The sequence below is a fragment of the Myiozetetes cayanensis genome, unplaced genomic scaffold (genome assembly GCF_022539395.1).
Source record: "Myiozetetes cayanensis isolate MyiCay16 unplaced genomic scaffold, myiCay2020 scf10, whole genome shotgun sequence".
Taxonomy (NCBI): Eukaryota; Metazoa; Chordata; class Aves; order Passeriformes; family Tyrannidae; genus Myiozetetes; species Myiozetetes cayanensis.
Window position 1 is genome coordinate 30,713,152 of NW_026086605.1, and position 22,913 is coordinate 30,736,064.

Sequence of the window (22,913 nt, forward strand, 5' to 3'; positions counted from 1 at the left end):
CACTGCAGAGGGCTCATCCTAAAGGACAAGCTTAGTTTTTCTTCAGGAGCTCTGGTGCTCATTTCCATTGCTGTGTTTCAAGGTTTTGCCGCTCTGGAAAGGCTCTCACCAAAACTGCACATAGTGGGGCATTTTTCCTAGGCAGGGATGACTCACTAAGGGTGGGGGTTTTGGGAGTTCCTTCCCAACCCCCTAAAAGCAGAGGTATTTTTCAGTTTGCTATTTAACTACAACACTCTGCTGATGATATTTTCTGCTTTGTGGTGGTTTGTGAACATGGGCTGAGAGATTCCAAGAGGATCTTGTTCTTTTGTTGTAGAATGTCTGGTTTGGTATTTTGATTTGATGCTGTTGACAGGGGATGCCCAAAGCGTTTGGAGTAATGTATTGAACGGCCAGAAACATATTATACATTCAGAACAGCTAAAAATTCTTCGAAGGAAAATAAAACAGTAACAAATAATTCTCTAGTAGCAGTCTGTATTTAAAAAGGCTAAATCTACTGCTGGGAACGTGTACTGCTAGGATTGGTTTAGGAGTTTTTCTCCTGACACACGAAGATAGCGTTACCAGAATTAACTCACCTTGGATTACCTCAGTCAGTCACTACAGTTACCAGTAAAATGAACGGTAAATTCTTTGACACCAGTGAAAATGTATAAAAAATAGCTTCTCTTCATATTTTCAGTGGTGGTTAAAGACAGCAATCAAAAGACAAAACAGTGTTAAATCAAAATATTCGTAAGCTTTTAGTCATGTGTCTGTGGAGGTTTTGCTCAAACCTTCCACAGTCACAAGATTGTTTAAATGATTTATGGACTTTCAGTATTTTTTTAAATTACAGAACCATTGATAATTTTAAAAGTGAATATTCTAAACAATGTGCTTTCTCTCCCATAGTTCTTCATTGGTCGTTTGTAACAAACAGTATTTCTTCTTATCCCATACCTCTACTGGTTGTAGTGGACAGTGGTGCCCCAACCCCATCCTTATGGTGAGTAGTAACAAAGATAGTAACGCATTGGTGGGGATGTTGCTGCTGAGAATGTTGTTCCAGGCTCCAGGGGATGAAATGGTTCATGGGAGGCTTCCCCTTGCCCTGTAAAGCGTTGGCTTTTGATTTGCAGATTATAGAGCTTTATCTGCAACACTGAGTTACAACAGCTTGCCCGTCTCTTCAGTTTAAACTGCAAACTTTAGCTGGTCAGTGAGGATATTCCTAGTGCTAGAGGACCTTTAAATGTGTAGAAAGAGATTATAGGGGACGGAGTGCAAGGCACGTGGAATTATTTTTAAATTAATTTTTGTAATCATACATAGCGCATATATTATTATATATTATTATATATATTACATAGCTGTAATACCACAATACAGACTGAGACTAAAGCAGCTTTTCCCAGAGGTCCTTCTTGCCTTTTGTAATGCACAGAATGGGATGAACCTCAGCATCAGCATGTGAGGTGTGCTGGGCCTGTCCATACCATGTGGGTTAGAAAGCTGCATGCTTTAGTAAGCCCGGTACATGCCAGGGGCAGGAGAAAATTCCTCTTTGGACCAGCTTTTCTAACATGGATGTTGTCTGATACCCGAGGAATTAGTTTGGGTAAGATTCTTGGAAGTTGTTTTCCAGAATATTCCAGTTTTTAGCTACTAACCTGTTCCTTACAGTATGAGATTTAAGCAGTGGGAGAAAAAAGACTTTTGATGCACCTCTGTTTACAAGGTACTGCTGTGATCTTGAGTGGTGGAGGAGGACCATGCAGGTGGTTGGGAGTGTCATGGAAGGGTCTTAGTTGTTACTCACATCTGGCTGTAACCACAGAAAGGATGATGGAAGATACCTTGATGACAATAAAAATACTTTGCCTTGAACTTTTTTATGCTTTTCTTTCTGATACAGTGCTAAGTTCCTCATTCTGTGCTGATAAAGTGAATCTGGGGTGATACTTGTAAAATAATAGCGTTTTACCTTATTAAGAAGGCAACATCAGTACCATGTTGACAGACTGACCATTAGTATGCCATTTATATAGTGGTGATCCTTATAAATACTAAAGTATCCTATATATTGAACATCCTGAGAGAAAGAGATGGATGAGTATTAATTCAGCTTCCAAAACATCTATATCAGTTATTCTTTTAATTCAGCTCTCACAGCTTCTAAAAAAAATCTCATGTTCAACAGATTTCTAACATCACTGGTTGCTTTGGGAAAGCATTCATATTTTTTCTGGTTATTAAAAAATGTCTTTCAATAATTGTATAATATTAGCATGGAGAGCTGTTGTTTTTCCCTAGCTAGCGCATGTAGCTTCAATTATGTCAATGTTACTGACTGTAGGAGTACTTCTTTTCATGCTGCATGAATTATTACTGATAAAACAAAAGCAAAATAACATCATGTTCTTAACTATGTGAAGGAAGCCTTCTTTTATTCCACTCCTGGTGTTCTGATGAGACATTGTATCTGAGACTGATTTGTTTACAGTAGGGAACAATAATTTTGCATATTGAAGCACATGTTAAAGTGCTCTAGTACTTAATTAGAGGAAAAACTTGTCTGTCCACTGAATGTTCTTTGTTGCTCTCAGCGTTTCATCAGTTCAAATGTGGGTTTTCAGCTGGTCCTGGGGCTTTCAGTATATCTTGCAGTTCAGCAGCAGCAGGGGGAGTAGTGTACCTTTATTTGGGGGCTCTCTCCTTGACCAGCACTACAGTGAGTTGATTATTAGCCCAGATCAGTGCTGGTCAGGCTCAAAATCGGGAAATCATCTGCTCTGCTCTCCCTAGGCGAACTGGAAGCAAGATTCTGCAAGCTCTGCCTTATTGCATTTCTGTAACGCCCAAGTCCTGCAAATGTAGGAGTTTACCTGCTACAAGCAAATAGTGATCAGGTGTTCATGTGATCAGGCCAGTCAGACTCCCATCATGAGGCTGAAGGAGATTTTGGGACATGCACTGGCTCACCTCTTTGCTCAGAGCAGGGCCAGCACCAAGTGCAGACCAGGGCTTTGTCCAGTTGTGCCTTGAAAGCCTGCAAGGGTGGAGATTCCTTCACCTTTCTGGTTTACCTGTTCTAATGCTTAATTATTTCCACAGTGAAATATTTTTCCTAATGCTGTGCCGTTGTAGGTCCCTTTCAACTAAAATACTCCATTCTGTGACCGTTGTCCCTTGTTCCCCTGCCACGCACCTCTCTGAAGGTGCTGCCTCATCTCACATTTTATAATGTGCTTTGACACCTCACTTTGTCACCTACATATTCTATTGAGAAACAGTTTTCACTTTTTCCTACTGTTTTATGTATTTCGTAGATTTCTTATCAAAATCTATGCTCAAATTTTTTTGGTCGGTGACCACACAAAATAAAATATCATCAAATATTCCTGTTTTTTGAAAGCCCATTGTATTGTTAGTGCTCAGTTTATTATCCCCTATAACATGTACATATAATGAACTGCCTTCTGTATTACAGATACACTGAGCTTCCCTGTAACAGCAGTGTCAGATCCTCGTGTGGGTATCATTCTGTTGCAGCAAACATCTTGGGCTTTTTTTTTGGCTAGGGATGGAGTCAGTGTAGAGAGTAAATTTGAAAATGCAATCAAATACAGGGTAGAGAGCAAATAGCATGGTAATATGTGTGTATTCTCATATGTTAAGGAGAAACTAATTTTAAAATTTAATTATTGTGCAATCCAGTATCATGTTGGTCAAATTTAGATTCATGGATTTTTTTGCACCTTTAAATCTCTGTTGTTTTTACTTGCAGTTAATTTGATCTTGCGCTGCACATAATATGTCATTGTGCTCCCACATGAATTTAAGATAAAAATAGTATTTTCTGTGTATCAGCCCAGTTTTTCTCTACTGAGAATGTGTTAAGGTATTGTGTTACTGCCATATAATTATAACTGTCTTACATTTTTGGCATTTGTTGAATTAAGCCCTTGCATGCTTCCTTACTATAAAAATGTTATTTAGGTGAGTTACTGACATAACAAAATAAACGTTTTAAAATTATATTCCTATATACATGTTTGTAGGAAGAAGACCAAGATCAGGGTGCAGTAGGTGGAAAGGATGACCAAGATCAAGATGCCACAGGTGGAAGGGAAGAGCAAGATCAGGATGCCACGGGTGGAAGGGAAGACCAAGATCAAGAGGCCACAGGTGGAGGGGAAGAGCAAGATCAGGATGCCACGGGTGGAAGGGAAGACCAAGATCAGGATACCATGGGTAGAGAGGAAGAAGACCAAGATCAGGGTGCTGTAGGTGGACAGGAAGAGAAAGCGAATAAGCCATTTCTTTCTCTTTCCCAAATTACTGCTTTGTTAGAAGAAAATCGTAGAAGGAGTTGAAAAGTAAGTAGCAGTGGCAACAATGCCAGAAGCAATACAATAATGAAATAAAAATTACAGTCTATTTGCTGGATTTCTTTTGTGCTGGTTATTAGTGTTTAATTGTTCACTTAATTCATTAATATTTAATATGATTCACGAAAGGTGGAAGAAATACTGCTGATCTCAGATCCAGGCTATTTTACTGTATTTCCTATATCTCTTGATTTTGCATTATCTCCTTTTTCTCCCACTTGTATTTCACATTGATGTACTTTCTGAATGTACAACAGCTTTAAATAGGCTCTAAATGTAATAGTAAGGTGTAAATAAGAACAGGCCAATATGAGGGTTTGGGGTTTTTTTATAATGAGTCTCCTTGGTAACTTTTTTGATAAAACGTTTAAGATTCTGTGCTGTAATATGAGTTACTGAAAAATCAAGAATACCTTAAAAGTTCAGAAGGGGATGGAAAACTTAAGAAGGTATTAGTAGGTCCCCATTACGGTGCACTGGGGAAATAGGAGGCAGCCACAGACTTCTGATGTAAGCCAGTCTTGTCTTTCCTGAAGCAACACTCTCCGTTGTTATTAGTGTTTAATAGCAGCTAAATTTAGGAGGCCAGGAGTTCAGCCTGAGACTCCGGACTTATATTTTAAAGATTAAACTTTTCAGAAGTGCCCAAATTATTTAGGAGCGCTTGTGTCCACTGGCAAATTCTTAGTGCATCAAAAGCCAAAGGGCTGGGCCACTGGTCTAGTTTGGGAAGGAAGGGGTGGGGGGAGATATAAAATCCAACTTTGTTCCTCTTAATAGGTAACCATTCAACAGAGATTAAAATATTATTCCTGAAATACATTCTGCTCCTCCTGTTTGTCACGATTTTGAGGAAAAAAGGTCTTACTGGAATTTTGTTTTTTTTAAAGAAAACTGGAAAGAAAATTTGCTACCGTCAAAGAATAATAATACAAAAATTATTTCCTTTCCTGTTTTCTCTTGCACAATAGGTCTCTTTAAATTTAGAGGAGACTGAATTGTACAACTCACTGGAGACTAAAATGTGCTTAACAACACGATTTGTTGTGAAACTTTCTCATTAAGAGTGTAAAGAAAAGCACTGAAAGCTCATAGTCTCTTTCTTATTCTCAGCTGATCACATGTATGTTTACTGTACAAGGGGAATGTAAAGCATATACTGCATCTGGCTGAAAACAGAATAGTTACAGGGTATTTTATGCACTCTAAGCAGTTTAGCAGCAGCATTAAAATTTTGTTTACCACAGTGCATCGTGTCTATTCGCAAGAGCAGTGTGAAGGCCTCAGCTAAGGTTTGAAAATCAGAATAGATCCCATTCAGTAGGAAAATTTTGGTGTCCTGCATTCCCATCTATCAGGGAGTTTTATACCACTGTCCATCTCTGTACGACTGGAACACCTTCCATGAACAAAGCAAAAGCAGTCGGGGTACCGAGGAAATCCAAGTGCCCCATCATTTCCCAGTCATGCACAGACACTGTTGTCAGTGACATGCCTTACAGAATATTGAAAAGATGAGTTCTGGCTTTGTTAGCAGAATCAGAGAAAATCTAAATCCCTGAGAAGCTCTGATTATGAAAACACAGAGTTGGCAGAAGCTTCAGAAAGAGAGGATATGGACTGTTTCAAACGCTGGAAAGTTCAGCTGGCCACGTTCCACTTCTATTTCAGGACACAGTTAAGTGTTTTTAACCGACTTGCATGTGTGCAGCCATACAAATTTGTCATGGAGAACAAAGGAATACATGTTTTAAACAAAACTGATTGGATTATATGCTTTACTCTGTTAGCTATTGAGGCTTTAATTAAAAAAAGAAACTCATCTTATTTGACAGTGTATCTGTACTGTCTCTGTGAAACCCCTGAAAATCTAATGGTTCCCTATCAGTAGGTCTCAGATTAATGTCCTTCTGAGGAAGGAATGAGAAGGGGGGAGATGGGGAAGATTTTGGTTTTTTTACAGGGGACTAGAAACTCTGGTCAGTGGCACCTGGATCATCAGGTATAGTTAAGAATCCAGGGATTGCTTTAATGTAAAACTTAACTACCTGAGACATGGCTCAAGTTGTACTGGAAGAACTGCAGAAAGGTCCCAGCCCCAATCCCCTCTCTTCATGTGGAAAAATGTGCGCAGTTATTATAAAAGACATAACTAATTCTGTGTTTGGATAGAGCAGACATAAATGTGTCAGCAACACATGTGGCCTCCTACAAGGGAGCGTGTTTTTTCATAAATTTTGCACATTAAAGTAACTGGAAAAATTTTCATCTTGTGCCAGTGAATAGGACGAGGCTCTTTTTAAAAGTCTTGACCATTACAAAAGTGCAATTTAATTTCTAAATATTTTAGCTACTTTCAGTATTTATACATTATATTATTTGCATTAATTTTCAGATGTAATTTTTCTTCAGAGGAAAAATAATCTTGAAATGGAAACCTTGAAACGGAAACATGATCTTATTATTACTGTAAAACTGTCAGAGTGAAAGAGTGGTAGTAGAAAGTAGAGACTAATTGTTTCATTTCATCCTACAAACAACTTCCTGATGAAATGTTTTTTTTTCTCCGGGATTTTCAGTGTATTTCTTTTCAGTTTCGTAAGGCTATTATTCTCATTCTTTCATTAGTCATATCTTAACATTTGAATAGTGTCTGCTGAAACCTGGTAGGTGGTAGTTTACTTTTTGCAGCAGATATGTCCTCCTGATCATAAGTGTTTGTATCTAGAAATTGATGTAGCTAAGTTCAAGAAATGATGGATGTTATGTATGTATAAATAATATAGTAAATAATAATAACAAATATTATGGATATAATTGCAAACAGATGAAGTTAAGCTTTGGAATCTGTAATTTATTTTCTTAATTTCATTATTTTACTCATTTTTTTTTTTTTTAGAATGTTGGAAGAATTTCTGAATTTTACACGATTGAAGACATCTTGGAGAAAAGCTGTTTTAATCGATTATTACAGTGCAGGATTTCTGTGGGCTAAAGAAATGAACTTCAGTCTTATACAGCTCTCAGGATTCATGGAACTATTAAATTTTGTCTTGGGGAACATCAGTGGTAAGTATAATTAAGAACTGTAAAATAAATATCTGAAGTGGAAGGCAAGAATGTTTTCCAGTCATTTTAATAAAGCAATATTTAATTACAAATAATTGTAAAATTACTTATTTTCCTCTTGAATGTTGGCATGCTAGACCTTGTGCCTGAAAATAATTCTTATTGGCAGATGTTAAAACTTTCATTAGAGAAAACTGTAGTCTTTTGAGCATAATATCCCTCATTCTTTGTTGGTACACTATGTGGTACAAATGGGCCAGGTCCTGAAGAGACCTTTTCTTTGCTGTGGTAAAATAAATAATAATTACAGTGGTATGAGAGCAAGGAGCTCCTAAATTCCAATTCCAGCTGTCTCAGTGACTGACTCACTGTAGCCTTGGGCACATTTCTCTGCTGTTTGAGATATTCAGTACATCCTGTAGCATTACAGCAGGTGAATTACATTTATTTTATCCTTGGAGGTCAACTCGCAGGCAGCTTTCTATATGGCAAATGCTGCACTTCTGGCACAGAATGTATGTTAACTAAAGAGTGGTGAGGGAAGTAAACTGGCATTGCTGCCGAGGGTGAAAAATGACAATGAAGGGACTGGAACTCCTGTGGCTACGAGGAAATTTGCAACAAAGCTTGGAGCTTGGGTCTAGTGGGAATGAGAGAGACAGAAAATAATGGTAGCAGTGTCCTCTAAAACTTCTTTTTCAGAGATCCTAATGCTTGCTTAACATTCACTTTGAAGGTGATTATGTTGAGAAAAGCCCATCCCAGAGGAAGAGTGAAAGGACTCAGCAGTTCCATTCAAAGAGAAGGCAAATATTTAAAATCAAGCTCATAATAGTTATTATACTCTTTCATTGTAATTTAGTTCAAGGGCCTTTCTGACTTGGAATTTTGACAGAACATGTACGTGCTTTATGATCATTGGAATTCCAGTTGTCCTTCCTGTCTCCAGTGAGAAAGTATCTTAACATATGCTAACTATATTACTATAACAATGGGGAAGAATGGAAACCTGTCAGAAATTAGTTTTATGAGGCTGTGTAATGCATGTGTACACGACAGGCTGGTAGCACAACTGATTATTAAAGCTGACTGAAGTTCTTCAGGAATGTGATCTTGGCTGTATAAAGCTTTGCCAAACTTTAACTCTTTAAGATGAAATTTTCCATGGCGGTGTCTGCCTTGGATTAATTTTTATATATAAAATTGCAGCTGATCCCTTTCAGTGGGCTTGCAGACAGAGGCTATGGAGAAAAAAAAATTATTTTGTGTCTTTTTTTTTTTTAACAACTCTAATACCCCTGTGCTTTGAGGTAAAGACATAAGGTTTGGCAAACAAAGGTTGTGAATTTGCTTTTTGCTGTTCCTGTGAAAATCCATTTGGATTTGGCTAAAATACAAGGGTTTTAGGGAAAGAAAATGCAGTTTTTAAATGCTTACAGGACTGTTCTTATATTTTCTTCACAGCTAAGTTCCCTGAATAATCCATTTTATAAAATACGCTGTAGCCCAGGGCTGAGATGAATTTTCTTGTAATTACTATTCTCAGCTGGTGCGAGTTTCCAGACCAAACATTTAAATTAAGAGCAAAACTCTAATGTCTTCTATATTAATGACCCTTTGCTTTCCCTTCCCTGCACCTGGAGACAAGCAGCCTGGAGAATTAAACTGATTTGGCCCCAATAGCAAGAGTGGCATGGAGCAGGAGGAATGGATTTAGTGGAGGGTAGTGGAAATGCATTTAAGGCTGGTAAAGGAGAAAGGAAAACTGGAGGCTTTGGTAGTTTGGGAGCCAGAATGAGTTACATGATTTGATTCCTCTTCTGTACATTGAGGGTAAAGTGCTCCTTACCTCACAGAAGTGCTGTGAGAGCCTTCCCAAGAGAGGTAGGTGGGGCTGAAAATCAGGTGTGCACAGGAAAGGGAAAATTTGGATGAGCTGGCAACAGATTTGGGTCTGGGTGATCCTGTTCTGTAGCTTCACTTCCCTACAAAGGGTGATATTTCTGGTTCTGTTGCTCTTCCTCGTTTCCCATGGCTTCCATTTCCTCCACATTCTTTGCATTTCTTTCTTGTCCCCTCCATTATGGTTATTTGTATTGTGCTGCCTCTCTTACTCAAAACTGAGGTGAAGTTTCCAGGCCTTTGATTACTGTACCACTAAAGGGCAAAACTATAAAGAACAAAAGTCTTATAAGTCTTTTAATTTGTTTTCTGTACAAAAAACCAAGGAGTGTATCAGTAGAGACTTAAAACAGGAAGGAAAATAAATCTATTTCACCACTGGTGTGGTGTGTATTTCCCCATTTTTTGCTGTAGATTTTTTAGATAAAAACCGAAAAAGTAAATTGTGTTCGAAGCTTTGTTTTTTAAACTCCCTGTGGTTTTAGTGATGGCAGACACTGTGTGCAAATCAGAAAGATGAATCCTTTCTTTTTATGTGTTCAGCAAACACTGCTATATTTCAGATTTTCCTCTTTGTCAAGAAAGTTAACAAGCAGAATTTGAATTCTAATTCAAAGCTGCTTTGGCATTTAGTTTTGATTTCCAGGGTAAAAAAGTATGGTAAGTATCTGTTCTGGAGGGGTGCAAAAATATCTTCAAGTTTGATGATACATGGAGGGTATTATGCATATTCACGTTTAATTATGATTGTAAGCACTTAAAAAAAATTGGTTTCACTTTTTAATATTTGTTCCTGTATTAATGGGTTATGTTGTAAGGGGCATGGTCAGAAATATAATATTTTACAATACATAAACAGTAGTAAATTTATTTTAGAGCTAAAACATAATCAAATTTTCATATCTTTCTGCTGTGGTTATCTCTACCTAGGTAAGAGGCCAAGCTGTACTATCTTGAGCACCCCTTATTATGATCCTTGGTGATTTTGTGATGGAATTTTAATGGACACTCTGTTGATGAGAATAATGCCAACAGAGAGAAATCTTTGACTGCTGTTGCTTTTTAAGTTTTGTCATGGCTCATACTAAAACTTCAAGAAGTCTTATAATTAAAATGGGCCAAAAAGCCCCACTCCACCTTGTCATGTTCCTAGTTTTTGTTCTTTGGGATTATTTTGCAGACAAACATATGACCTTAGGAGATAATTTAAAAGAACTGGAAAGAGCAATGGCTGAAATAGGAGAAACTGATTCAGAACAAGGTGGTGACTTGAATTTCTTCAGCATTGAGCAAGGCAAAGCAATCATTGATTACTTCATTAACAGGTATTTATTGCTACAGAATCTGTTATTTCTTATTAAAGTAATTTAACATAGTGGGGAAATGACTGGTAAAATTATTGTTGTTGTTATTATTAAATACAAAATAATTAAATTATTCACATATTAAAAATTATTAAATTGCTGTTATTTAACTGGATATGTTCCTACTGTGCCAACATACTGTACAGATAAAACCTTAAACCATTAAAAAGAAGAGAGAACAGGAAAAGAAGAGAGAATATACAAGTAAAGATCTAGCCTCAGTTGTCAAAGCCCAGAAAATAAATTTAGACTGGAAGTTTATCAAACTGTAAGATTCTGCTGAAAATATTCCTTCTGAGTTTTGTTTTGAGTAATAAAAGGAAACAGTTAGAATGGTATATAGAGAATATTCTTGATTTGTTTTTAAAACATGCTACTTTTAAATTCCATCCGAATAGAATTTTAGGTCTCGTCTGTAACTCTAAAGTCTGGCCTTGACAGCTGTAGTGGACTTCTTAAGTGATTTAAACTTTTTTACTTTACAGAAGTAAAACTTAAGGTTACAATCATATAAGAGTCATAAAAATGTTGCATTTCAAAACCAGCAAAATTCCACTGTCTGCATGAAAATGTTTTCTGACAAGAGATACAGAAAGAGATGCAAACAGCAGTAATTCAGTTATTTATCTGAGAAGAATAAGAGTCTGATAGCACCTACTATATAGTAATGTGTACAGACCTTTCTCCATGAAATTCCATGTTTAAGTCAGTGACTCTACTCACACACCACTGTTTCCAGTGCATGGTGGACAGAGTGGTTCTCAAGCTCTTTTATCACCCCTGAATGTCGGGGAACAAGGAGATGGACAGTTAAGAAGTTGGTCTTGTAATATGTGCTCATACCCTGCACTGCATCTGTAGCCCTTCAGCCCATTTTTTTACCTGAATGCTGTTTAGAGGGGAATTTGTGGCAGATGGGCATAAAAAACTCCTTAAGATCATAACTGATCCATATATAGATTTGTTGGGAATTTTCAGACTGTTCTTTTGCTAGGAAAAGTTTGACACGTCAAATAAGGTTTTTTTAGAGTGTTTTCCTGAATGCAGAAAAGTATTTCCTCTTGAAGACAGGCAAAAATATTAGGGTAGTTACGAGCCTTCCAGTTTACAGTACTTGGATTCAGACAGGAGATTTAAACCCATCACAGGCAATTTCTCTTAAAATTGGCTATAAAGTTTGTCTCTTTCTCCTGCTCTCTGATTTTTTCTCCTTTGTATCTTTTTCATGGAAAATACAAAAACCCTTCAGGTTCTTCCCGTATGAAATGGGAACATCTCTTTAAATCTCAAATTTCTGTAGTCAAGGCAAACCCATGTCCTGCCAAGTACTAGCCCTAAACTAAAAGGAAACTTGGCATTTGAGATGTCTCTCTCAACTTCTTTTACTTCTCCCTTCCTGTCTGTGTCTTTTGTGTATTTATATGGAACAAGTGTTCTCTCCAAATAGCATGTCTATAGCTCTTTTATAAATTATCCATTGAGAGATATCTTGTTCATGAAGTAATTCCTTCACAGTCACGAGAATTTCATCCAAGAGATTAGATGCTCCATCCTTCTACCACCAAAGTATTAACTGGGCAGGAATACAATCAAGCCACAAGACTTTTGCAGCAGAATGGTATTTTGGCTGCTAGATTTGTGTTTTTATGTTCAAACTGCTCAATTTATTAAAAGCGTGTGCTGTTACAAGGTCATGGATATACACACATACACTGAAATGTGTTGTATGTGTCCAGTTTATGCATTCCATTATTTCAGTCATTGGAATATTTTTTCCCAAATAAGAACAGAATCAGCAAACTTACATGAGTGTACTTTGAACTTTGTGAACTCAGAAATAGGTTGACTGAGTTATTGAAATTAATGTATCACTTCAACATTTTTTCTTGTTTTATTTTAAATGATAGGCCTATAGCACTCTTTTTTTCCATTCAAGACAGTATGACATGTTGTAGTTCAGATCCCATTTTTACAGGTGAGCTCTAAACCCCTGAGATTTATAATGGAAGCAGGGACAAATGCTTAACTACGTTGGCACAAACTGTGCAGCAACTATAATGACACCTTCAGGTTTGGTGGAAGGTGACAGTTATCATCTTTTTATCTTGTCTCCCTGGGCAAACACACATCAACATAGCTCTTGACATTTTCTTTCAGGAAGCAGTGGAGCTGGGGAAATGTGTCATTGTTAATCACCTTCAGATTCTCATATGACATCACAAAAGGGTCTATTCCTAATCTTACTTACACAAGCAAATTTTTTTTTGTGTAATTGCTGAAAACACTGATATAGAATTTTTTAATTGTTCACAACAGATAGGAACAAAAAAGCATTTTCTATAATATTGACTAAAGAAAGAAAACTACACTGTGTAAATATGGATGTATAATTTATGTGATTTGATGTAAAGAGCATTATATGGAGGAATTCCTTCCTTGATAGAGCATTAAGGGTGCCAGGTTGAACAGAGTTATGTTTAAAAATAAAGATGTAAAATTCAGAAATGCCAAATAAAATTACTTGTATTTTTGGGGATGTTATATATTATTTGTACCTGTAACATAGTGCATAAAGAATATCATAATACATTTAGAGGGCAAGGGAAAAAGGCCTGATTTTTAGGTGCAGTAAATCTTGCTCATTTCCAAACCACTGGAATAAGTAAAAGAAAAAAGTCTGAAATGCTAATTTCTTTCAGTGCAGTTGGAAAGATGTATGTCTTATTTCTTGTGTTTCTGTGATGTTCATAAAATATTTTTTTTGTATTTTTTTTCAAATAGTCCCTGTTAAAATTTTGGCAAAGAATAGGTGTGTGTGTGAGGGGACGTGTATTTCCATACATTAGTACGAGTAATTTCCAGGTTAAGTCCTAAAGTCTGTTTAAACATCATTTCTCTATCCACTGAAACATGTCAGGAATTCTTTAGTGAAGTGCTGCAATAAAAATGTACTGCAAATGAAATGGCAAATATTGTAAGAGCTTAATTAAGTGCCTGTGTGTTTTGGGTTTAGGGGAAGGCAACCTGTAGCTGATGGTGGCCAAACTTGCAGGTGCCAAGGCAAGAGGCATTGCTGGCCCGTTGATGGCTCTCTTAAGAGAAGAGCCCGTGTCCTGTCCCTGGGCAGAAAGCACAGGAACCACTTACAGATGCTCTCTGCAAATATTGCTGTACTTTTCACGGATACATCAGGCAGGAGTGTGATAAACTCTTAAAATCATCCTTCAGCCTGGACTTGCTATGAAATCACAGAGCTGTGTTTTAAATTACGTGCCAAAATGACGTGACAGAAGCCAGAAGTTCTATATCATGATTTTAAGAGGAGAAGTAATTGTAACAGATGGACTGTGACAAACAAAACCTCTGATTAAACAAATGCCATATCATTGATCATTAGAAAAGGAAACAAGGAAAATTATTTCAAACATGTGAAAAGGAAAGCCATACATGTTTTAAGGAAGATAAATATTTTGGGCCATTGAGAAAGTCTATTTAAAGTTACTTTTGTTGTAATACACAAAACTGCTGTGTGTCAATCGAGTTTTTTAGTTTGTCTTTGAGGAAATACTAAGCTGATTTTGCTAAGTGACCTTGAGAGAATAAATGCTTCCATTCTTTATTGTTTTGGTGTTCCAAGATCAAACTTGCTCCCTGGACTGGCAGCCCATCCCAGAATCTGAAATTTGATTTGGCTTTGTTTCCCTCTTGTCTGCCATTGCTGATATTAAAGGCATAAGTATCCTGGTGATAAGTGTTTCAGGAATTACTTTTTTCAGAGTAGAACTTTGTCTTCTCAGAGTTCAATTCCATATGGACTAAGAGGATGTATTTTTAAGTATCATACTATATTTTCTACAACCATCTGATAGCATATCCTGCAAACAAAATATGCTGCGTGTTGTATCTGAAGTTAAACAACGATCTCTTTTTAGAATTTGGAGTATTACCATGCTGGAGGATAACCCTTAGTTTAACAAAATTTGTAATATTTTTATCTTTTCAAAAATTTACAACTGTAACAGTCCATATTCTTTTGTTTTTCAGCTTATTTAAATACTATAGAGTGTTTGAACTCCTCTTCCAAGGTCCTAGAGGACTTGAGTTAAGTGATGAGGTGAGTCATTTATATAGATGGAACTCATTATGCAGAGTTATTTAACGAGTGCACCCTGGCATATGTTTTATATTGCTCAAAGCAACTTCATGTCAACATTACTACGTTACTAACGTAAAATGGCTGATTAAAGAACACAAGTTGGATGTTTTGATCCTCATATTCAAAATTCATTTTGGATTTCAAAAAAGTGTAAATGCAGTGCTTGGTTAAGCTGTTAGTTGTGTTAAATCAGGAACACTTTTGTGTATGTATTTGTAAGTTGATGCATGTAATTTGAATTAGCAATGCATGAGTCTGGCTCTATTTTAAAACCAGCAGTCAAAATCAGAAAAGGTTGTGTACCAAGGCCAGTCTGACCACAGCCCTAGTATTTATGTGTATGTACAGAGTTTTATTTCTCCTGTAGCCACAACAGTTAATTATACTGACTGTAAAGAAACAAGCAAGCTAGAAGTTGTGCATTTTGGAAGCAGTCAGTTAATGGCAGTGAGGTGGCTTGACTGTAAACTTTGTCATGCATTCTAACTTGCATGTGAAAAAATACATAGGAAAATGTGTCGATGCAGGATGTGGCCTTTAATCAAATGGACAGATTCAATCAGTGAAATAAAACCTTTCTTTAGCCTTACTGTGCCTTCTGAGGATATATGTTACAATACATTGAAAAAGATTTACATTTTAAATTTGTATTAGGAGACAACTGGTTGCTCAGAGAGGCACAGTAGTAAAATTTTTTTGATGGCACTTATATTTTAGCTTATCACTACACAGTGACGTTAAAATTAATGCACTGGAAAATTTTCTTTACACTTTGAGCTGGTGGTTGGACTCTGTAAATGATGTGGGATAACTTCTTTCTGTGATGCTTTTAAATATAAAAAAGGACTTTTCTTGATGTGGATGCAGATATTTGGAATTTATTCTGATAATTTCTAAGGTGGGCTAAAATTCCAATTGTGATGCAATTGGTGACTAAACTGTCAATACATAGGTAGAGCAGGATTTAAGAATTACTGTATTAGAGTGGGTGTTTTATATTAGCTAATCGGATCAATGGGTGGTTAGCACTTCCTGATTGGTAAAATTGATTTTAGTGAGGCTTTGATTAAGTGATTGTTGTGTAAATTTGGGTAATGTATCATATCAGTTTCAGACTAGTGTAGAAGAAACATCTCTGTGTTTTCTTAAAACGCATTTGTGGTGGGTGAGATCAGCACAGGCCGTCCCAGCCACGGAAGGATGGTTGCCCTTCCCAGGTGCTGAGGAGCACCATCTCTGCTGAGGGTACCACCTCCTCCAGGGAATAGCAGAAATGGATTGCTGGGAATGACTTGGATGAGAGAGAATCCATCAAAGCAACAAGTGCCATCTACAGTTATAACTGTCACAAAAACCTGCAGGACAGTTTTCAGCCATAACTCCTTTACAGCCATTTCTTACCTATGGCACCACTTCAGTTTAATACATTTTGTATTCTGGGTTACATGGCAGAGAGCTTTTAATTTGTCCAACCACACTCCAACACCCAAAAAAATCAATAGTTATATTCTGTTAGAGTCTATTTTGATAGGGTGATGCATTGTTCTTCAATAAGTAACAAGTTTAAGGCATTGAAGCTGCACATACAAATTTATGGCATTATTTGTGCTTGCTTTATGTATTAAAGTGTGATGAGAGGTGAATCCAGCATAGACTTCAAGTTCTTTTGCTACAACTTTGTTTATTTAGAAATACTTATGCATAAAGGAGAGCATTACTTCTGTATTTCCAGTCCCTTAGAGGAGCAGCTCAGACCCCGAGGAGCTGGTGGGACTGCCATGGTTTGGTGTGTGTCCCTGTGGCAGGAGCACACCTGGAGTTGCCTGCTCTGCAGTGGATCTGCTCAGGGAACAGGAGAGCCACTGGGATAGCTGTGTGCTGAAATTAGACTGTAAATCTGGACTGACTGCAGTCCTGCCATGTAGACCAATGTCTTACAAAAAAAAGGCCACTCCAGACACAGCACAGCCCCCAGCTGGATGTGATCCTGATTCTAAGCTGAGAACGATTAATGTCTAAAAAGTTTTCTTTTAGCTCCAGCAATAAAAGCCTGTTCTTTGGAACAGGGCACTGTAAATTGTAATGGCTAGATTTGCCCAAATAACAAGAACCACGGTGTTCCAAGAGCTTAATTATAGTATTATCTACTTTTGCAAATGAACACTTTGAGACAAGTCAGTGAAATGACTTGCTTCAGCAGAATTGATTTGCTTCCACTGAAATGGCTTCAGCTCAGTGAGATGTGTGCCGAAAGAATTACCTGCTGAATAAAAGCCCAACAGCCTAACGAGGAGAGCTGCTCCTTTAAAAGAGATGCAGCTACAACAAATAAAAGCCATACTCAGTGTTTTAATGGATATCCTTTCAGAGAAACCGCAGTGTGTGTTTTCCAGAGAAATCTTATAGTGATGGGCTGTAAACTCATTGGAATTTTTTTTTTTCTCTAGCACAGGCAATTATACAGTGTTCTCAATCAGGTTTCCTTTTTGATCTTTCACTGCAGTTATTTCCAAATGACCCTGTCATTTCCTGTGTAGAATAAAATCAGACAAGAAAAGGGAAATGACTCAAAAGTCAGATTATGCATACAATATCTGTGCCAGTGACACTTAACAAAATTTAAGTTATTTAAATGTAGCACATAATTAGTGGAGCTTCACAGTCTGATTAATATTCTGCATTTGATGCAGCTAGCATAATGGAGCCACCTTTGTAAAATACAGACAGTGTTCAAGTCTTTAAAAAAGTAACAACTGCCTAGCTAATTTAAATATATTTTTCTTCTTGCATTGGCTAAAGCCTTCAAACCCCAAACTGCCTGAGGTGATCATATTGCCTAGGAAAAAAAAAGGTTAAAACAGAAAGACACGAATGCTTGGTTAGATGATAAAACACACATCACACTTCTAACCTACTTTGACAGTATTTAAAATTTAAAACTTGCCTTTCCAGTTATCAAATCCCTTACTTCTTCTCCGTTCCAGATCTACAAAGACCTATATATTATGTATGCATGAATACCTGTTAGAAAACATGACGGTACAAGGAACTGCTGAGAAGTGTTAAGATTGCCAAGTAAATTCATTGCTTTTTTTTTCCTGTTACTATTATGAGCAGTTCCCCCTGTTTAGAATGATTACAGAAGAAGCTGTGCTTTAGCTGTTCTGTGGCTGTGATCCAAAATAAAATGCATGTAGTGCTAACGTACCACGGTTCTTCAGGAATATTGTTAAAGATACTGGTTTTTTTCCTTTTGCCTGTTCTGGAGGTTTTGCTCTCTAGCTGTGATTTAGTGCACCTATATTAGCCTGCAATTTCAAGGAAAGCAAGAGGACTACAGACTAAATCTTGATGTGCAGGGATTCAGTGGAGCAATTCCTATTAACACATGTCAGATCTTATAACAAAGGTTTAAATTGTTAATACATGAATTGCGTAGAAGTTTTTATTCTTTTCTATTTCTATGTTCAGTTAATTTATTTTGCTCTGATAGGATGATATATTACAGCCTATCTTGTAATTTTTTTTCTTGCATTTACAAATTGTACCTTATACTACAGTTCATGTTTTTTGCTGCTCTCTGTTGTGTATTTTTGGATGGAATGAGGCTGAGGTCTTTTGGGATTATGTCTGCTTTGAAACATTTCCTAATAAAAATAATGTGGTTGGTAAATCTAGTTTTATTCCTAGTTGCTTTAGCCAGCCTGATGGAGTAATCTGCTATTTTATGGCCCAGATGACTAGCTAAGTTTGACTTCTTGAAATAGTAGTGTACAATGTAATTTTCTTTAGAGATGTCATAGTGGGTCAGGTTGCAATAAAAATATCGAAGATTAAGTTTAATGGCAGTGCAGATTCAGTATTATAGCAGTCACTAGATATCATCCTCTGTACTTAGAGTTCCAAAACAGTTTCCATTAATGCCTTCCTTCCATATACTCCTTACTTTCTGAAACATTAGGCTTTTGGACTATGTCTGGTCGTTATCCAATTGTGGGTTGGGCTGTTTTTTGGAGTTTTTTAAGTTCGAACAAAATCCCTTCTGTGTTTGAATTTAAGGGGGCGAATAGGAAGAATATGCTATTTGAAAGCTAGTAAAGTTGTGGTTTTTTTTTTTTTTTTTCTGATGGCAAAAGACCTGAAGTCTGGGACTTGACTTTGATATGTAATCCTCATTAGGTGTTGCATATTTAGATTAACTAGTTAATCAATCATTGTTTAAACAAATTTGCTCAATGATTTCTTGAGAACTGCATTTTAAAGATCTATGAAAACAGAACATTTCCACAAGCATATCAGTTCACACTAGAGAGACTCATTCCCCAGCTAATGGAGTGCTTTTCAAAGCCTAGGGGTTTCAGATATTTGTAATGCTTAAAAACCAGTGAGTTGATTTTTTGTTGCTTTGTTTTGTAAATATCACCATGGCAAAGGCACCAAGAGGAGCATAGGACTGGAAGGGATGTCTTCAATTGTCAGCTCTACTGCCTCTTTCTCATAGGAAAACACACAATTCTCTTGAGAAACTTGTCGGACTCCAGTTTTAAAAGTTAACTATTTTTTGTCTTTGCTCTTCCATTTAGAAAGCTGCCCTGGTGCCTGGTTTCTGTAATGGTTATAAAACTTCAGTTTCTAGTCTGAGTGTATTCATGACAAGCTTATGTGCATTTGTCCTTGTGCCAATTTGTGCCAGTATTGACCTTTAGCTCTCATTCCATCCCCTGTGTTTATTTTTCTGGTGTATAAAGAGACAGCAATCTTATTGTCAGCCTTCATTTAGCTAGACTAGAAAAGCCAGCCTTCTCTAATCTTTGCTTTCAAGGTAAACTTTTGATACGTGTATTCTTACAAAGGTACCAGCCTCTAGTCATCCTGTTGGCCTTTTTCTATAATTGTTCCACTTTAAATCAGTTTTGTTTGAGTGTAAGTGACCAAACTGACATAATATTGTTGCTGAGATAAAAGCAAGGCCTTGTAAAATATCAATAGTGCTTTCTTTTCCTCTGTTGGGAATAGCCTACATGATAGGTCCTAGAAGCACATTTTATACCTGTATCATGTGGCTGCCTCCTCGTACATCTACTGTTCTGGTTCTCCTTTATTACTGTATTTTCCAGCTGAGGTACTCCCAGTGCACAGTAGGTTTTAAAAACATTATGTCCCCACAATGTCACCTCCCAATTTGTCATTGAATACGAGAGTGAATAGTCTTCAAGGCCATTCAGTCCCATCTGGATGATATTCCTGCCCGCTCATGAATTGATCATCTCTCTCACATGGCTTTTGTCTAGAAAATTAGTTATTTAATAAACTATGAAAGTAGTCTGGCATCATGTATCTTTGATAAACCGATGTTGTGTTACGTTCCATTTCTCTTTCATTTCCATGCTCTTATTTATTTTTTCCTTCAAAACAAGTTCCTCAAACCTTTACTGCTATGAAGATCAAAACTACAGTTTCAGGAGTAGGTTCATTATTTTATGATTATGAATGTTTAAAACTAGCAAACTGGTACTTGGTCTTTTGATGTCTTGAGGGGAAATTTTTGATGTCCATTACAGAAGTGTGTCGTACCCAAGACAGGATTACTGAAGCAAGCAGCTGCAGAGCCAGTGGGTTTTGTGACAAAAATCACGAATATCAGGATCCTTTGATCTTGAAGCTTGCTATGGCTATAACCAGAGAGATCTTGAAGGACTTGTGATTAGTCTGAATGAAAAGTGGAGTCTGTTGGAATTGTATGCAAGTATTACTTTAAATATTTAAGCATAATTTGCGCAGTAGAAACTACCTTTGTTTTTCAGAGATTGTTGTTGTTATACTCATTTGCCAGCAGGGGAAATACACTGACCTTTAGGAGTTACATTTCCATGTAGGTCACATGCTGATGGTCTGCTACAGCAATTTTAATGTTCCTGAGTTTTGGTAGCTGAACTGCATTGCCCTGAAAGCCTGTCAGAGCTCCAGGGAGCTGGTGGAATTCTTAAGCCAGTGCTGAGTACTTTTACAATGCTTTAGAGAATGATTAATGTAATATTTTTTAAATTATTTTCTTAGGAAACATCAAATACAAAACAAAACCTGCTCTTTAACTCAGTAACATGCGTGAAGTCACGAAAGAAGAGAATTCAGGCAGGAAAACTGCCAAATAGCTGACATAGGCTGTGCCTTCAGTTTACTGAGCACGATGGTTTTGACTCAGCCAGCCTTTAAACAAGCGCCTCTTTTTACGAAATTGGGAACTTTAATTTCAATGGACCTATTCACCATACGCAGAGTTAAACTGAGAATTGACTGGGGTCACATTGTTCAGCACCCTGGAGTATGAAAAGCTAAAAGCACTAGAGAAAAAAAAAGTAAAATTGAAACTCATCATAACTTTTTAGTTCAGTTTTACAGTTGACAAAACATCACATTTTTTGACTGTATCATGTTAAGTAAGAGAGAGAGGAAAAAAACCTTGAATTCTTGGCATGAAAACGTTTCTGGAACTGTGCAGGAATTAATATATACACAGATGTGCTCTGTGAGTTTTTTCATTATTTATTTAGAAAGCGGCTTGATTTCTGTATGCGTGTGTTTGGGTGTATGTAAACATACCTAGTTGTGATAACGGCCCTAATGACTTGTTTATTTGCTGGAATGCAGGTCAACTAGGAACTGTAGGCTTTGGCTGGAGGGACAGTCAGTATGTTAATGACAGCATGTTTCTGCTGTTCATCAGAATATTCTATGATCCAAATGATTAAGTGCTATATCAGAAGGCTAGAGCACATATTTAAAAATAGTTATCAATCAAGATGTAAATTTTAATAGAAGTCATTGAGATTGGCAGAAATTACTTGGATGAATTTTAAAGTGGTTAAGCAAAGTAACTGAAGGCAGACTATTAGGGTATGAATTTTGTTTTACTTTTCTTGTATTCCTGAATAGCTCACTCTGTTGATGCCCTTTGGGAGCTCTACTTGTTTTACTTGACCAGCATAAAACAAAGTACTTGGAGCTGAGCAAAGATGACTAATTTTGTTTCATAGAAGATTCTAAGATTTTTGCAGTTTGACTTAATTCCAGTTTAAAACAGAAAAATAAACCCTTTTAACAGAATTGCTGTTCTTAGATGTCTGTGTTTAAACTCCCTGACACCAAAGCAGTGCTCTTGAAGACCTTTTCAGAGCCCAGGCTCCATCCTGGTGCCATAGAGTGTAGTTGGCTGTGCAGGAACAAGGCCCACATGATTCTGGGGTCTGTGCTGTGCTCCCAGCTTTCCATAAGGCAGGTTGGGGAGCCAAAAATCTAGAAAACAGGTTCTAGGTTAGCCAACATGGCAAACTGTTGAAAGAGCTTTTTGTACATAAGCTGGTGAGAGCCAGGTAGGCTGCTGCTGGAATGTTAGCAGGGACTTATTTACATCCTCACTTTTAGGTAGTTCAAAGAACATTTGAGAGGAATCTGCCAAAAAACCAAAACCAAAACCAAAAAAAAACTCCAAACCAAACCAACAAAACAAAAACCAAAACTAAACCAAAAACAAACCCACAAAAACACAAAACCCAAAAAAAGCAAAATCAAAAAAACCCAACCAACCAACCAAAAAACCAACAAAAACAAAGGGATACATTTTATTTTGAACCGATACTGTTTTCAGTGTTAAACTCTTCCATGTAACGTAGCAGGGATCACGGAGTTATTCAAGAAGGTGCCTCATTCCATTATATTTTGCTGGTTCAGATTTAGATGCCTTTTTTTAAAGTTGTTTGCCAGCAGGTACCATTTTGGTACCATTTTGGTACCTGCTGGTCCAGTGTGACTTACTGGTTTTCCAGAGCAATTGCCCTGTTTTCAGAATTTGCAGCATAATTTTTGTTCCTTGGCAAACGTGAACTTATGGTATAATGAACAACTGCTTTTGTACCCCCTACCTTTGTCTGCAGCTTTTCATCATTTTGAAGATTAAATTGTGTTCATAAAAGTATCTGTGGAATGGGCAAGTGATGTGATATTTCATGGGAATGTATCCCCATGGGTGAATAGTTATGTATCAAA

The 22,913-nt window shown here is 37.0% G+C and overlaps 1 protein-coding gene across 1 annotated transcript in view; it reads left to right on the top strand.

The window, feature by feature from the left end:
- Positions 1-923: 923 nt before the first annotated feature.
- Positions 924-22,913, top strand: part of CABCOCO1 (ciliary associated calcium binding coiled-coil 1) — a 47,927-nt gene continuing 25,937 nt past the window's right edge. The window contains 6 exon segments of the mRNA XM_050340789.1: positions 924-994; positions 4,050-4,349; positions 4,351-4,367; positions 7,279-7,448; positions 10,531-10,675; positions 14,759-14,828. Coding sequence (XP_050196746.1) covers positions 992-994; positions 4,050-4,349; positions 4,351-4,367; positions 7,279-7,448; positions 10,531-10,675; positions 14,759-14,828 — 705 coding nt within the window. The 5' untranslated portion in view covers positions 924-991.